Source organism: Grus americana, chromosome 1 (assembly GCF_028858705.1).
Source record: "Grus americana isolate bGruAme1 chromosome 1, bGruAme1.mat, whole genome shotgun sequence".
NCBI classification, from domain to species: domain Eukaryota; kingdom Metazoa; phylum Chordata; class Aves; order Gruiformes; family Gruidae; genus Grus; species Grus americana.
The window spans coordinates 9,533,453-9,550,316 of NC_072852.1; the positions used below are offsets into that span (position 1 = coordinate 9,533,453).

At 40.4% G+C, this 16,864-nt stretch overlaps 1 protein-coding gene across 4 annotated transcripts in view; it reads left to right on the plus strand.

The window, feature by feature from the left end:
- SEMA3D (semaphorin 3D) overlaps nt 1-16,864 on the plus strand; it is a 146,235-nt gene that overhangs the window by 80,672 nt on the left and 48,699 nt on the right. For all 4 annotated transcript variants that reach the window (XM_054830619.1, XM_054830606.1, XM_054830614.1 and 1 more), the window contains exons 5-8: nt 530-649; nt 4,712-4,805; nt 8,121-8,249; nt 14,302-14,444. In XM_054830619.1, coding sequence (XP_054686594.1) covers nt 530-649; nt 4,712-4,805; nt 8,121-8,249; nt 14,302-14,444 — 486 coding nt within the window. The remainder of the gene's footprint in view (nt 1-529; nt 650-4,711; nt 4,806-8,120; nt 8,250-14,301; nt 14,445-16,864) is intronic.

The following is a 16,864-nucleotide window of genomic DNA, read 5'->3' on the forward strand; positions in this document are numbered from 1 at the left end:
ACCCAAATAAAAATGACCAGTAGGATGTGGTTGGTGCAAAGGAGCTCACACATACACAGAACATGCTCTTAGAAGTATACTGAAGCCCTTCAGTCCGCCCCCATGATTTCTATCGTGTAATGTTCGGTGCTAAAGGCTGCGCAGGACCCTGAATTGGGCACAAAGGCAGGAGGACTGGTAGCCAGACTAACCCAGTGGCTCTCCAACCTCTGCCCCATTGTTGACAGGGATTGCTTGGTACAACACAGGCTGAGCAGATATCCTCCACACTGGACTGTTACCACAGAACTTCTCATGGCTGTAAGCGCTATAGCAGAATTAGGCCTGCAAGTGTGATTAATGAACTGCCTAGTAGATAGCCAGTGCAAAACTGTAGCCGTCACAACTTTGAAATATGTAGAAAACAGTCTCTGCTACAGTAGTTTTGAGCTTAAATACACCAATACTATGGCTATAACCTAGCACAATGTATAATATGAAAGATAAGAATAAACACAAAAATTAACCCTTCTCTTTCTTTTCCCAATAGACAGAATGTGCCAATTTTATCAGGGTTCTTCAGCCCTACAACCGAACCCATGTTTATGTCTGTGGCACAGGAGCGTTCCACCCTCTCTGTGGATACATTGAACTCGGAACTCACAAAGAGGTAATTTAATTTCCTCACTGCTCTGACATGCCAAGGAATAACCCTCATCTTGTTTAACATTCATCATAGATTGGCAAATACCATGTGAGCGTGTAAAAAATGAACTGACAACAGCTTGCGTAAATAACAGGATAAATGGTGGATTTTGCAGGTCAGACGGGAACTTGTGTTCTCACATTTGATATGCGCGTATCACTTTTGAACAAAGCACTTTCCTCAGTAAGGCCTAAAACCCAAAGTTCTTCAGGATGACACTTTCACATGATTAACTAAGTGAAGGGAACATTTAACCCAGATGTCTGTCTTTCTAGTAAGTCATTTCCGCACGTGCTTTCTGCTTACGTACACACACACGCATGTAGAGTTCAAGATGACACTCGTAGTTCTATTTGTTAATGTATATATACCCTTGGTCCGCAGAGATGGTTTCCTGTTCCTTGTACATGACAGGAATACAGAGATTGTAAAGGGTCTCTGAGCCCGAGTCCAAGGACAGCGTCTCAGGGCTCTGCGGATGGTTTGCAGCCCTGTCGCTAAGTAGATGTTGGGTATCCTCTGTCACTAGTGGCGTATTCCTGAACTGAAGTTGGCAGCTGATTGGTCTTCATTTGCTGGTGACAAAGAAATCTCTATCCTAAGTGGTAAATGTTTGAGACCTAACCCCCACAACAGAAGCATTTTGGTGTTGTGTCAAGCAGCCACTTAGTGCACAAGTCTCTTTTTAACTCCTATATGTATAACACCTTGGCTATATTTGTAACACTGGCTCTGTTCTCAGACAGTGTCGAGATGTGACCTGTCTGGCTGCTTGCCTACAGTGCGGACTTCCTATGCTGCTATAGAAATAGCTTTCTCCTTTCTTTGGGTCTCAGTGAAATTCTAGAATATAAGAAATGCGGTCTAATGAAATATTATTAAATGATAACCTGAAATATGTACACATTGGAGTTATTCTGACATACGGAATCAAGGGCAGATGCTCACAGAAAAAAAAAAAAAGTTATTAATGCTTGCCCAGGCTGAGACCCATCATTATATTCTACACAATCTGCCTGAAATCTGCACGGTGGTGTTCTTTCCCTAATAAGCCATTAATGCTCCTGGTATTGTTTGGTATATGCTGTATAATTGGGCTTGCAATGAAATAATTTTGTAGGCTTCTTTACTTCGCTACATTCTTCAGTTGAAGAAACTGAAATTTTAGATCCCTTGTATCGTGCTGATTCCTTAGCCTGAATGATCAAATACACAGCTGAATTGAACAGAACAGCTCTCAGCAAGAGTGTAAGTAAGGCTCTGGTTTACCTCTGGGTCATTAGCGAGATGCCTTATTCACTCTACCGTTGCACCTTTAACTACTTCATTTGTGAAGGTTGTTTTCATCAGACATTATGAAATTATGGATTTGGTCTGATTGTTCAGTCCAGCAGCCAGTCTAGACAAGGGGTCTGTCTCAATTAGACGTGACCAATTACCTTATGAGAGGAAATGGAAGAAGAATCCCGGTATTGTATTTCCTAATCCCCTCACTGTCTCCCAGTCCCGCCTCTCCTGCATTCCTCCCCGTTGCTCAGTTGCAGTGGTAGGTTGGACAGTGTTCAAGCACTACTCATGCCTCTTCTGGTGGTGTGTCTCCTCTACAGCCTCCTACTGAATTAACAGCTTTGAATGGCATCAGGCATATCTTCCCTTTCCTTCTTGGACCCCAAACACCCTATAGCCACTGTCCTTGCACTGCCTCTCCAGATAAATGTGACAAGCCAGGAGGGTGCTGAGGACAGACCCATTGACGTGAATTTGACAGGCAGCTGAAAATGTCTCCTTGTTGGAGGAACTGAAGCCAGGAGTCCTACGTGGTACTTCAAAGCACTTTTATTGCAGATCTGTTCTTTTAGTCTTTTTCCCCCCTCTCCCTTTCTTTTTTTTTTTTTTTCTCTCTGGGTTATAAGAATGGATAATGGATGCTTGGCAATTAGCAACCTCTACAGGAAGCTGTGGGATGCTTGGGAGAGCCAGGGCCTGACATAGCCTCACGGAGGCTGTGAAACCAGGCGGTGCTCCGCTGACCTCTGAAAGCTGCTGGTGGATCTGCCCAGTGGTCTGCTGGCCAGTGCCAGTGCTGTGAAAACAGTGTGGATCAGGTGACTCAAACCCACAGCAGACACTGCTTTTGAAGCAGTACAAATCCCCTACGGGATCACACAATTAAAGGGGATTAAAGTCCTAGTCTTGCTATTGCTGAAGTCACTGCCAAGACTTGTCTTGGCCGGTGAAGAGGAGGCTTGGCGTGGTTGGCGCTGTTAGCCACAGGTCTCCAAGGGATGCTCTTTTCTTTGAAGGCTTTGTCCGAAGTGAAAGCAGGAGGTTAACTCTGTGTGAATGCCTGGTAGCGTACATTAGTTTGTCTGGGTGAAGTCTGAAATATTTGATGGTGATCTATAAAGCCCTTGGTCCCTTGAGTACTGCTGGACTTGCAGGCAGCCTCCTTGCGTGCAATACGGCAAGGCTCCTCTGAGCAGCTCCGGATTGCATGTCTTAGAAGAAAGAAGAATGGGACAATAACATAGCATTGTCAGCAGAAAAAAAAAAAATTACTTAATTTTTAATTTAGTTTTGTCCTTGGTGTGCTCTGATCCACTTCAGTAGCCTGAGAATTTGGCTTACCTGATATCCCACAGGTTTGAGAAGATAACAAGGGTTGCTGTTTGATGATTAAATTCTGCTTTGTATCAGCTAGGATTGCTGGAAGAAATTGAATTTATGTTCACAGATTGAAATTGATTTTTCTTTTCTCTTAAGTAGCTTAATTATTCAATATCCTGGGCTTTTGTCTTCTGCCTAGAGAGTTTAGGAGACACCTCAATGAAATAGAAAGGCTTGGTCGTTTATAATCTGATGTACATTAAGGATGAATTGAATTAATGTGTTGTGAAATCTAATCCTATGTGACCATCTTCGGGCATACTTAACTGTCATTTGTACTCTTCAGTGCTCTTGAAAGGCACAGATATAGAAACAAATAATTAAAATCACGCTTTATTAAGTAATTGTTTAAATCATAGAGGTGTTTTGATTTTTTTTAAACTGGTTTCAAATGTTATGTCTACAATAGACATTAAATCCACAATGATTTGATTCCTGAACACTAGTGGGATTTTAAATATCGCTCTAGGTAGGAGAGAATGTTAAGAGCACTTCTGCAGGCAAACTCCCTTCTGTAACAGCAGCAGAATTCTGAAAATCAAGTCTCTATACCTGCAAAGACTTCATTTTACTCCTCTGAGCAATCAATTTACCTTCAGAAGGACTTACTATGGGTTTCAGGTTAGGCATGCTTTTAGGAAACTAATGAAAGGAACAAGTAAAAGCATATTTTTGGCAATTCTAAACTATAATAAAATTTCAAATTGATGCTTACAACAACTGAGTTGTTGATTGCCCACTGAAAATATCAGGAATAGTTTTTAAATAATTTCTTTTCTTTATCTTCCTCTATGCCCTTGTTCTGTGACCCAGGAATTAATCACACTGTATTTGGGAACTACAAGGAAGGATCTATTCTGATATCTCTTGCATCATTAGCCTTGTTAAAAAAAAAAAAAAAAAAAAGCCAAGAGAGAGCATATGCTGCTTTCATTTACAAGGGGCTGAACTGTGTCTGCTGCAAACATTATTCAGCAGTCCCTGGAGAAATTTAAGTCAGCCAGAATCCCTTCGGAGTCTCCCGTTGCAACACAGTCTATCAGCACTTTCCCAAATAGAAGCCAGTGCCTTTTAAGTACAATCCAGCTTTTAATTCGAGTGGAAATGAACAATACATCTTTTTTTCTGAAAATAATTTTATTTTTTTTAGATTTGTTTGTCACTATAGAGTGAACAGGATATGTTAAAACAATGAGTAAAAATCCAGATACAAACCAGAGGCACAGACCGTAAACATCAATGCTGAGACGACAGCTGCGGGATCAACACACCTTTGCTTCATGTGTTAGCAGAACAGTTCGTCTAAGTGAGCTTTTCCCTGCAGCCACACCAGGATAATGAATATGTGTTTATTCTCAGGAAACGGTATTCCGGCTGGATACTCAGAACTTGGAGTCTGGCAGGTTGAAATGCCCTTTCGATCCTCAGCAGCCATTTGCTTCAGTGATGGCAGGTAAGAAACCATCAGAGCCAGGCGCGCCCCTCGGGTGTGCGATGGCTTCGTAATGCGGGGTCTGGGGTGAAGGCTCGGCAGATGCCATCGCTGGAGCTCCTCTGGCCTTAGCCGGGTTGCCCATGCTGGTTTGCGCCCTCGGAACGGAGGGAGCCTTCAGTCTGCAGACACCAAAGAGCTGGAAATGCAGCAACACAAACAGAGACGTCTGAGCGGCTGTGAAGCCTCTGCCAGTTGAGCAGGAAGGCGGTTTCATCCTCACCCCGTCATTTCTCCTTTAAGACAACAAAAGAAGCGCACGGACAGACAATGTTTGAAGCGCTTCTGGGCCTCTTTCTGCAATTATCAATATGTACTGCCCTTTGAAGTCTGCTGACATCCACTATTTCCATAAATACATTTTTGAGGTTTCTATTTACTCAAGTAGCCACTTCTGAAGCTGGAAGCCTAGGAACAAGATAGCGCAATCTGCCTGCTGCGTGCATCACAGCGCTGTGTGGTCTGACATTTGGTGCTGAGGAATGTCAGCTTGACCTCCGGATTTCAAATCACTAGAAGAGCTACTTTTGTCATGGTTTGGTTCATAGCTTTGGACAATTTTCATTTAACTTGTCCGTCAAGCATATGAATACCAGATAAGAGTGAAGCACCATGACGTTTTCTTTTACAGCCAAAGAGCAGTGGTGACAATGCTTTGAAGTATCGGTCACTCTGTGTTATAAAAAGAATATGACTAATGTTCAGTCTTTATTCTCAGATAATAAGATAGATGATTTGTGATTCTGACCCAACAGATGGGGCAGGACTTCCTTTATTAAAAACAATAGATTAAAGCCAGTACTTATTCTTCTCAGAGATCCCTAGTACTGTTAAATGACCGTGAAGTCTATTTTTAAAATGGGGTTCTAGAAACTAACTTCTTTTTTTTTTTTTTTTTTTTTTAAATGCAATAGAACTCCATGATTTATTATAGTATTGGCTAATTTCAGTAGCACTCCAGTGCTTTGACTGCTCTATTAAATACTGTGAAATGAAGAAGCTGCCATGTTTTAGCTAACTAAAACATGAACTTTGGTACGTAAGCATTTTCAGGCTAGATAAAATTAACGGTCATGGTATTCTAGTATCCCTTCGCTGACCGTGCCTGGTGTCAAGTGCTTCGCAGTAATGTACAAGGAGCATTGTAAAGAGTTACAGGACCAACCATGGAATGCGTTCTTGGCCTATCTTTTGATGATTACTTTATTCCCAAAAGTACTAGAAGAGCAATATAGCTCATGGATAAGATAGTGCCCTGGGACTCAGGGAGCTGAGTTCCTGTCTCTGCCACTGACGAGGGGAGTAACCTTTGGCATGTCACTTCTCTGCCTAATTTTATTTATCTGCAAAATGTCGATAAAGATTACTTGTATCCTTCAGAAAGCACTTTGTAATCAGCAATACACGTATGACCTAAATAATATTTATTTATATTTTCACTCATGTATATAGGTTAACACAACTGAGTAATTTTCATTCTCTGCAGAAATGCGTAATCTCTCTTTGAATTCTACCCAGCATTTCACCCCAAGTAAATCCCACAGATAAATTTGAAAAGCTATTCTTTTTGACTAACAAATCACCTGCTTGTCATCCATCTTCTATTACAAATTACTGCTCACCAAAATTGTTCTGGACATAACTAGAACTTGGAATGAGAGATACCAAAAGCCGAGAGAAGCACTGAAAACGCCTTGTCAGCAGAGCCTAAGCAAGGATGGAGAATTGCTGTTAGCCCTTCAGATATATCGATCGCTGAGTGCCTGTCAGTTAGCAGGCACCAATTACCCTGCCCATTCCTCATTATGACAAATACCTTTCAGAATGCACTATTGTTTCTTCACAAAGGCGACATGCTGTCTGAAAGATTTGCTTTCCAATACTGTCGTGGAAATAAAACATAAGTAACAATAATAATGCGGTAAAAAGAAAGCTGATAGATCTTTTTTTGGCCAGATAAAATGCGTGTGGATCATGGGTTGTGTGTTTTGTTTTGGGGTTTTTTCCCCCCTTGATCTTATTTTTTAAGTGCATTTACATCTTTTACAAATGAAAACACAAACATCTATGTTGAATGGTATTTATTCTGCATTCACTCTCAACAAAGGACTTTTCTCTAAAAGATCTTGTGAAATGTTTCCACACAGAGCATCAGAAAACCTGGAGAAGGAACTCCTGGAAGGGTATTTTTACGTATCATATAGCTTTTTATAAGATTATTGTTTATGAACATGAACCTTTTTTTTTTTTTACAAACTCTAGGGATTTATTGTTGTGAGTCATTAAACAAAACCCAAACTCATTCAACCAATAAAGCTATCTTATTTTGCAGAAAAAAGAAAAGACTTGTAAAATGCACTATGCAGTAAAAAAAAAAAAAAAAAAAATCACAGTGATACTATTTCTTTGCTTCTTTTTAGAAAAGTACTGAGATGTGAAGAAAACCAGAAAATATTGTGCAATTCTTAAGGTTGTGAAGTTTTGCGTTGCACACAAAGCTGGCAGAAGCCTAAATGGTAACTGCACTTGCAGCAAGCACGCTGTACTGTATTGCAGATACAGTTTCCTTGTGAGGCAAATTCTGGCTGCCTTATTCAAGCAAGATGTCTCATTTATTTTAGTGGGACCACTCGCTATGTTAAAATGATCACGATTTGGGTCTGCAGCCATATTCCTACCATTAGCACGTTACATCGTTGAGAAGAATTCCCATAGTACCTAAATTCCTCTTCGTGAATGAAGTGTTGGATGGAGATCCCTACAGCAGGAAAGGGCCAAGCTGCAAAGTTCCCGTCGTGAAGCATCCATCACGTTTACTAGCTCAAGCCCAGGAGCAGCAAAGCCGTCGGGGCTGTAGCAAATCTGGGACACGAAAGCTAGCTTGAATGGATAGATGGCCGTGTCCTCGCCACAGCCCCCGGGTCCATGGTTATTGCTCCCGGGGCAGGATGCTCAGATCAAATACATCTTTATACCCGTAAGACACCAGCACTCATTAAAACCTGGGGAATTTACTTTTCAGAGTGCCTAAAAGATTTGAAAATTAGATTTGGACTCCACTTCTTGGGCATGTAATTACAAGTATTACCTCTATTTAAATGTAAGTAACTTCACAGAACCCCAAATCCCATTAAAATATAACCCAATAATATTTTAAAACATTAAATTAGTTCATAGGCCAATTAAGCACAGGTGGTGTTCACACAACAAAACACAAACAGTTTTCATTTTGTTTACCCCACAGCTGTAGAAACCCTATTTCTTTTTCATTCGCAGATGAGTATCTTTATGCTGGAACAGCTTCTGATTTCCTTGGCAAAGACACTGCTCTAACACGTTCTCTGGGCCCTTCTCACGACCACCATTACATCAGAACTGACATTTCCGAACATTACTGGCTTACTGGTAAGATCCCAAACATATGCTGTTGTCATTTGCATTGTCCCCGACCCTCTGAAGTTAATAGCCCCTTTCTTATATAAATATATGTCCAGTAACTATAAATAAAGATATTCTATCGTGGTATCTTTGGATTATGTAGGCTTTTTTTAAAAAAGCTCAGTGGAACAAAAATGCACTTGAGAAAAGTCAGAGAGGTGAAAATGCTAATTAAGGAAAGAGTAGGAGCGTAAGACCTAATCATTCTTGCTGTCTTTGATCTGTACATCTGTATATAGTCCTGTAATTGGAATAATATCATGACTTAAATGCTTCTATTTCCAGTCTTGTTGGAATAAATTTTTTTAAACGCTTTTTTCCGATCACTTGTTAAAAGCTGTTCCCTACAGCATGTTGAAATGACAGACTAGAAATTCCATGTTTTTACGTAGGAGGTATTTTTTTTTTTTTAATTTTCCTTTTTTGAAGGGGAAAAATACCCTTTGTTGCTGTGAGGATCATTTTAAAACCACTAAGGGCACCCTAAAATAGCTTCCCAAGCAAAACACTGCTTTTTCTTGCCCGTTAAAAAACATTCTGAGCTAGTAAACCCTCTAAAAAAATGGCTGCATTTACACCCAGCCAGTCCCAAACCACACACAGAGTAACATGGAAAACTTCGCTCACAGACTAACCCTGCTCAATTAAAGCATCCCCCTTTTAGCCGTCAACTGTCTTTAAAGATGTGGCAACACTGGCCCTGTTTCAGGATGCCTGTGTAACTATTATGGGTGTGTTGTAAAGCCAGGGCCTGCTGACCACAGGGTTAAGTTGTCTTCCCAGCAGACAGCTTCTGAAAGGGATAATTTTGCCTCTTAACTCTTTGAGACCTCAACAAGGGGAAATGTTCTTTTTTTTTTTTTTTTTTATACTCCTCTCCCTTCTTGTATGCTGTTGCCTTACATTTCTAGATGTAACTCCACAACCTCAGGATTTCTCCTGGGAGATGGGGATGAAAGGAGAAGCCACAAAGTCATTTTATCTTTCCAAATAAGAGCAGTCCTTGGGAAAGATAGAAAAATCTCATATTTGACTCTGCTGACCTATCCCACTTTCATCTTCTGTGCTCAAAACCTTGCTTTTCTCACCTCTCCTATCTTTTTCATCTCATTTCTACACATCCCTTGTACAATGGAGACCAGAAATGGGCTGTAAGCAGTATGGACCACGATGGGTCCTTCCAGCAGGCAGCTCTCTAACTGTGCAACTGAATATCAAATTTTATCACTGGCGGCCTGCTGGTGCTCAGCATGGAAAGATGGTTGGAGTAGCCGCTTTCCTAAGGGATGCTATAATACTCTAAAAAGGAAGATTTACTGCATTTTGGTCCTGAGGAGCATCTGGTGTTATCATTAGTATAGATCCACCTTGATGAGCATTACAGGGTTCAGTTCCCAGCCCAAAAGAACTTACAGCTTAAATATCCAGTTCCAAACATTTGCTATTAATGTTTCTTCATGAGTAGTTTGAGGCAAGGGAACAGTACAAAAACACAGGATAAACTAAAGGTTTGAGAACTGTTTATGTGTTTTAGTTTGGAGGTGGGGTGGGGGGGTGTCTGCCTTCTTTCTTTTACATTCATTCGTTTTTTTTATTCTGTTTTCACTTAAAGCGTCTGTGTTTATGAAAGTTTTCTATGGAGAATAATATATTAGTATGTCTGGGTTTGAAAAACAGTTTTAGTGTACTAGACTGCGACGTGAAAATTACCCCATGCTATAGAAACACTGAAGACCCTATATATTCTTCAGGTTTACCTTGTTTCCAGCTATATAGAAAACTACAGCCACGCTCTAAGACTTCACATACCCAATCCATGCAGTGTTATATTATACTAAGAGGCATAGATATAAACTCGGTGCTTTTAATATTTTGAATCAGTCCTTTTAAGGTTGGAGAAAATTTTTGAGTGCAACTCTAAGCGATGGAAGCATTTCTGCAATAAGCCATAAGGTAGCCAATATATTTCTGGTTTATTGTGTAACATTACCAATTGCATACATTTGTGCTTTCAGCCGATATTGGTATAAAGAAAATATTTACTTGATTTCAGGTTTAAGACTCCCATCTCATCTAAATCCCCCTTTCCCTAAATCTACCACCCATTTACCAAGCATGTGTTAGACCTCCAGGAAAGGTTGTACATACTTGAGTAATTGTACAATTAGAAATAAATTATTTCCAGGCATGACTCATGTTTTACTTAGGATAAGCATAAAATGTATAACTTGTTTTCTTCCAGACGGCTGAGGAAATTTTGCTCTAATGCACCTTAATATTTTTAAAGTTTAGTCTTATTCTGTTTCTGGAAACAGGATTATCCTTTTCTGGGGGAAGGGAGGAAAAGACAAAGCATAAGGGAAAAATGCGTAGGATACCTTCCAGTTCCTTGCAGGGCATTTCTATCTTGACTAATTAAGACATGTCTTAATCTCAATGACTGAATAGCAGCTCCACAAAGGAGAAAGGGAGGAAGGCAGCTAATCTTTCCCATGACTCACGCTCACTCGGGCTCATACTCCTGCACGCGGTGGCTCTGAAGACAGAGGGGATGCTGCCCCTGCTCAGACATCAGCCCTTCTCCCGCAGAGCTGAAGAATCAGGCGCTCCCGCAGCCGCTGACCGGAGCTGCCTCACCCGTGGCCGGAGCAGGGGACAAGGCGTGTGGGGCTGGTGGCCCTGCTCCGGATGGCAAAGCCGCCCACTGGAACTGAGTCTGTCCCGGTCCAGCCCAGCGGGTAGAGGAGGGCGTCCCGTGGCGGGATACCCGAGCGCTACACACAGGCGTGCACTGAACAGCTGCACATTCCTCCCTCCTTCTCAGGAAGCTAAAGCCATAGTTGGAATGAGTGCTGCCCTGAATTGCATTCATCTTTTTTTATTTTTTCTTTTTTTTTTACTGCAATTTAGTCGCCTCTGCCAGGGCAAAGACTTACAAGCAATGACTTCTTTATATTCTGCGAACTTTGGATGGGATTCAGCTCACTTAGCTCTAAAAGGCAAAAGTTAGCATCCTGTCTGAGCTCAGTCGTTTTGGTTGTCTCTGTAATTTACAGAGAGAGGTGACACTTCCAGAGGGTGACTCACCCCACCTATTGTAGGAATCTGTCTTAAAATAGGATTATTCATTGTCACTTTCTTTCTTGTGCCCCTCCCTGAGAGAGGACCTGGATGAGTATGGGTTAGGAGCTTGACTTCTAGACAGTTAAATGTAAATGAGGTGAGCATCTTTGCATTTTATCATGCCACATATTTCTGGCAGCCCAACTACAAAGAGCTGCTGCCTCCCACTCTTTTGGGTGGCTGTTTCATTTCTTCATGCTCTGCTGCTCGTTTGCTGTCCTTTTTGTCTGAGCCTGGTGAGTCTTACTTCTCTGTGGGTCTTACTAAGGCACGCACGCTTGCACTGTCTGAAACTGCTGCTGGCGTTACAAGGGTGTGATAGCCAGCAGGTAACCGACAGCAAACACGACCACTCCACTGAACCCAGCAGTGAAGGACTAGGTGTAAAAGTTCTTCCCACTAGGCCACAAGACCGTATTTAAAAAAGCGCAGACACCACCTGAGTTTATTGTACCATCTATTGTCAGAGCTCGTGATGCCTTTATTCCCCTCTTTGGTTACACACAATCTAGCCATGAAATTAATATGTGGGAAAATCTTCTACTGAAGCAATTAGGGGGCGACAACTGTGTGTAGAGGAAAACAAACAGTGGTTTAAAATCATCATCATATAATTTGTTTCCCATGCAAAGAATCCAAAAACCTAATTCACAATTGGTTTAAACTCACTTTTCTATGTTGTATGGTTGGATTACAAAAGATGAGACAAAGATCTCACTTGCAGAACATAATGTGCTTTTCAGGTCATGATCTCTTTGATTAAATTGTTTTCAGTCTCTTTGTCTTCATATCTTTTACAGTGTATTTTTGTTTGGATTTAACTTTCAACTTCAGTGTTTTCAATTGTGATTTAAAATCATTAAATATTTGTGTTCCTTTAATTTGTTAGAGATTCTTCTAAATCTGTTCCAGGAATTGGTATTGAGACATTTGTTTTTGCATTTGGCTTGCCAAGTAAAGCAATGAAATTTAATTTAAAAAAAAAAAAAAGTATATTCAGAGTTTTGTTCTGTGAATGTGAATTAAAAAAAAAATCTGTGTGAAATTCAAAAGCATGTTATAGAAGTATTTCACAGGTTTTCCTATTAAATGGCTATTTAGCTAACCGCATATTTAAAAAACCATACCGGAAGCATATTTATGTATTTATTCACGCTTAGAGATCTAATCTTCAAAGTAGCCTTACAGGCCCTGGGGGGTAATTGAATATTTTCTGTAGGCTCATTTTGAAATCTTAACTTAAATTTATAGAGCTTGATGCCTGCATCATTTCATTTTTCTGCTGACGCCATTCCCTAGTGTCAGAAAGGTTTAAAATGGAAGCAGCACTGTGGCTACTTTGACCCATAAATTTACTCTTCTGTCATGAAGGTGCACATTCAGCGCTTAAACAAATCGCGTTTTGTCGCAAGCCTTTGCCTGCGAACTTTTGAATCAAGGACGCTCTTTTTGTTGTGTGCGCACTGCATAGTTCATGGTGGAAATTCCTCAAGGCTAATATAAAGTAACAATCATAAAGAGGAGAAAGGCACAAAGATACATTAAAAGCTGATAAGAGTATTCCCCACGTATCGCCAGTGTGCTCTGTTTGCTCTACCATTTTACCCCATTCTCCTTACTGCTTCCTAATGCAGCCTACCTGCTTACGGGGGACAAAGACTGTGTATTTTATTGCTGAAAGAATGTATTTTAGAGTCAAGGGTCTCTTTGCACTGTATTTGTATAGCCACTTCTGTTTAAAGAAAAACATCATCGATCCGAGTGCCCTCAGAAGAGCTCATCTATTGTAGCACATTGGGGAATGTCTTAAAAATCCCTTCCCCAGGTATCTGGTTCACTTGTGCAAGATTGTCGCCTGCTCTGCTGAAGTCAGGGACCCCTGGAATTAGTTTAGTTTCTGATCACAGTGCAAAATTTAAAGGAAAAAACCCAAACCCAAAACCTAGAACCAAACCAAAAGAGCACGACTGGTGAGCAGGTAGAGCAGGACTGGAGATCATGGACGAGGGAGCTGAGGACGACAAGGAAGGAAGGACGCGTGTTAAATTCTTGGCCCAATAGGCATGCGTATAAAATGCAGGCAGAGACAGCCAAGTTTGCTTTGGAAGAGACCAGAAGCAGTATAATGGCTTAGCATGTCAAGGCAAGGCATGCTGTAACATTTCTTGCAGAAAGCAGATTTAAATAACTCAAACAAACAGTTACGTTGATATAGCTGATCTCTTTTCATGCACAACAAGGAACTGTGTCCTTAAGGCTGACCAGTCGCTTGTGGAGTTTGGTGTGCTAACTTGGGAATCCTAGCCTGGCACTGTGTTGGAGTTGGTAGGTATAGTCAGTGAGATTCTTACAGCACAGATATGTAGGAAACTTTTAACTTGGGAAAACCATCATTTATACTGAATTTTTAATCCCATGGATCAATAAAAGTTCTTTCATTCTTTTGCAAGTTATCTCTAGTACACAGCAGTGTATTTCTGTACTCATAACTGCTGCAAGTGTAATTAAATTAATTTAAATTCTACCATGTGGTTTCAGGAAATCTACTTAGCTTGGTATCGGTGGCGAGAACAGTAAGGCAGATTTTTGTAGGCAATATTTTGTACTGAGAGTTATCCTACTTTCAAACAGAGAATGATAGCCAGTGCTGCATATTTATGCAAGTGGTAGTAAGATACAGACACAAAAATATCACACTAAGAGTAAATATTTCAGAATCTATGGTGGTTTTAGATCAGAGTTAGTAAGAAACTTACCACTACATGTCTATATAGTGATATTTTTGTTTCACTGGAAGATGCAACATAAATGCAGATATTGAAGCAGAAATTTAGTAACAAGTGTTAAGACTTTTCTTCAGATTTTTAAAACTTTTTTTTGGGGGGGGAACTTCTAGGAGCAAAATTCATTGGAACTTTTCCCATCCCGGACACCTATAACCCAGATGATGACAAAATCTACTTCTTTTTCCGAGAAATATCACAAGATAGTGGCACGTCTGACAAGACAATCCTTTCCCGAGTTGGGCGAGTTTGTAAGGTGAGGACTCTATCTTTCTATTTTATTTAAAGAAAAAAAAAAGAAGAAAAAAAATGTTTGGTTTGTTCCTGTGATAATCTGTTTTCTTCTTCAGATCAGAAGGAAATAGTGTTGTTATCCAATGGGTCATCATAGTAATTTTTCTGAACACAGACTACTAATGCCCCCTGAAATGTACTCATCTGAAAAATAGACTTGATACTGACTGCGTACCTCTTTTAACAGAGCTAATATGCTTATAAATTACAATCCTGTGTCTAAACGATAATGTATTGACCTTCCGATATGCATCAGTGACCTGCTTTGTTTCATAAGCTTTCAGCGAGGATTGACTTGTCGAAGTGTACACAGTAGCAAGGTATTTGGGTTTTTGTGGAAAGTGCCCACTGAATGGAGGGATACACAAACCCATCCCTTCAGCCTAGCTCAGTACATCAGTCCTGGGCATTACTGAGAGCTGGGGTCAGTCACTTGTTTCTGCACATTCCTGATAATCACTTGGGGTGAGGGGACGATAAAAATGTATATAGTTCCAGAGCTACACCCACATCTGCCCAGAGATTTCCTTCCCTGGGAAGAAGTGCAGTCCTTGACCTGTTGACCAGGAGGAACCAGGCCCCAGGTCCACTGCAGTGCAACGAGTTTCATTTGTTGGTGCCTACCCTCCTTTGAATGGTTACTCCCTTCACTTGCTGTTTCATTATGCTTGGTTTTGCCCCTTTTGATAGATTTCTGCCCCTGTAGTATTCATAATGCAGACTCAGCTTCTCATGAGCTGCACTCTTTTTGAAGAAGCTTCTCTGTGAAGAGAAGAATCCTCCTCAAATGGTAACGAGGAGATAAGCCAATTCCTGCATATGAAGGCAGCAGTCAGTGTAGAGTTTGCTGTTCAAGAGCCCTAAGGTCGTCTTCCCACTACAGCAGAAGGCCCTATCCACCCCTGTGTCAGACATTGTCTCTATCCACCCCTTTGTTCCAAAACACTGTAGGAAGAGAAGCAGTCAGGGTAAGTGCTCCCATCCTGTCCTTAGGTCTGCAGTGAATCCAGGTACCCAGGAATCACCGGTAAAAGTCAGGAAAATGGGACTTTAAAGTTGTCATCGTATTTATTAGTAAATATAAGCTTTGAGCAAATGTTTATCTCATGATGAACTAGATATTGGCAACATCATCACAGCAATCACACAAATAGGTCTATTTCTGTGATATTTTGTTCAGAAGCTTTCATTTGCTTGCCTTCTCTGAGCAACGTGACTCTGCTAGCAGTGAAAATTTTCTTCTTAAGAAGCTTGAAAATTAGTAAACAACAAAAGCGTTTGTGATTTGCAGTAAGATGTGCCTAGGAGAAGAGCACCCATTCAGCTAATGGACATACACTGAAAAACAAAGAGTGGACATACGCGTATGACTGTGTAAATCTACAACTGCTTTGCAGTCCAGCAAACTCCAAACTCCAATAGAGATTTCGGTGACCACAGCCATTTCACACTTCTGTCCTTGACCAAAAATCTTAAGAAAACAAAAAACTCATTCATAAATCAGTTCTCTAGTAGGTTTTTAGCCAGACGAAGGAATGGATAATCTTTAGCTGGGTATTTCACAGCAGCGTGATTAATGGCAGAATGGAAACGCAAACATATATGATTTGCTGCTAGACGTGGCATTTGCTGATTATGAGAAAGCACTTAATGCATTAGGAGAAATTGGTAGACAACATTTTCAAGCCGAGGCATATGAGAGATTATAGTAAACTAAGATGTATTAGCTAGAGATCTCCAGTATCCTTTACCTAAAGAAAAAAAGAGATAAGATATCATAATAAAAGCAAATGCATTGTAAGGAAATCCTAATGACCATGCGTAATCATACCTCAAATGAGACTGAATTTGTAGAGTAATCATGTTAACAGGAAAAAATGTCTTGAATTTTATTTTTAATAGTCAAAGCAAAATAACGGAAACTGATAAGTAAGGTGATTATATTAATGTTAGTTTTGCACTGTCTTCTTCACTTACTGAGCACTTGCTGATGGATGCAGAATTCTCTCGAAAATTCAGACTCCTGGTTTTTTGTACATTTGTCTTGATTACCTGCAAATAAAAAAATCATTATAATGCAAATTATTATAATTAGAATTATTATAGGTATTTAATATAAATTAGAATATGCAAATAGACTCATCTGTTTATGGACTAAGATCCTCTGTATCTGTGCTCTGATATAAAACATCTGCTATGCTTAATTCTCTCTGATATGGGAACAATGTCTTTGGTTGCCACAGTTGATAACGTAACAATTTCTACTTGCACTGTCTCATTAACGTGAGCTGTACTGCATAAAGTTAAGCCTTTGCCTTCTTTCCCTAGCAAGCAGAGAACGACAGTAGATGGGAGGAGCCCAGCAACTTTTGAAATCGTTTG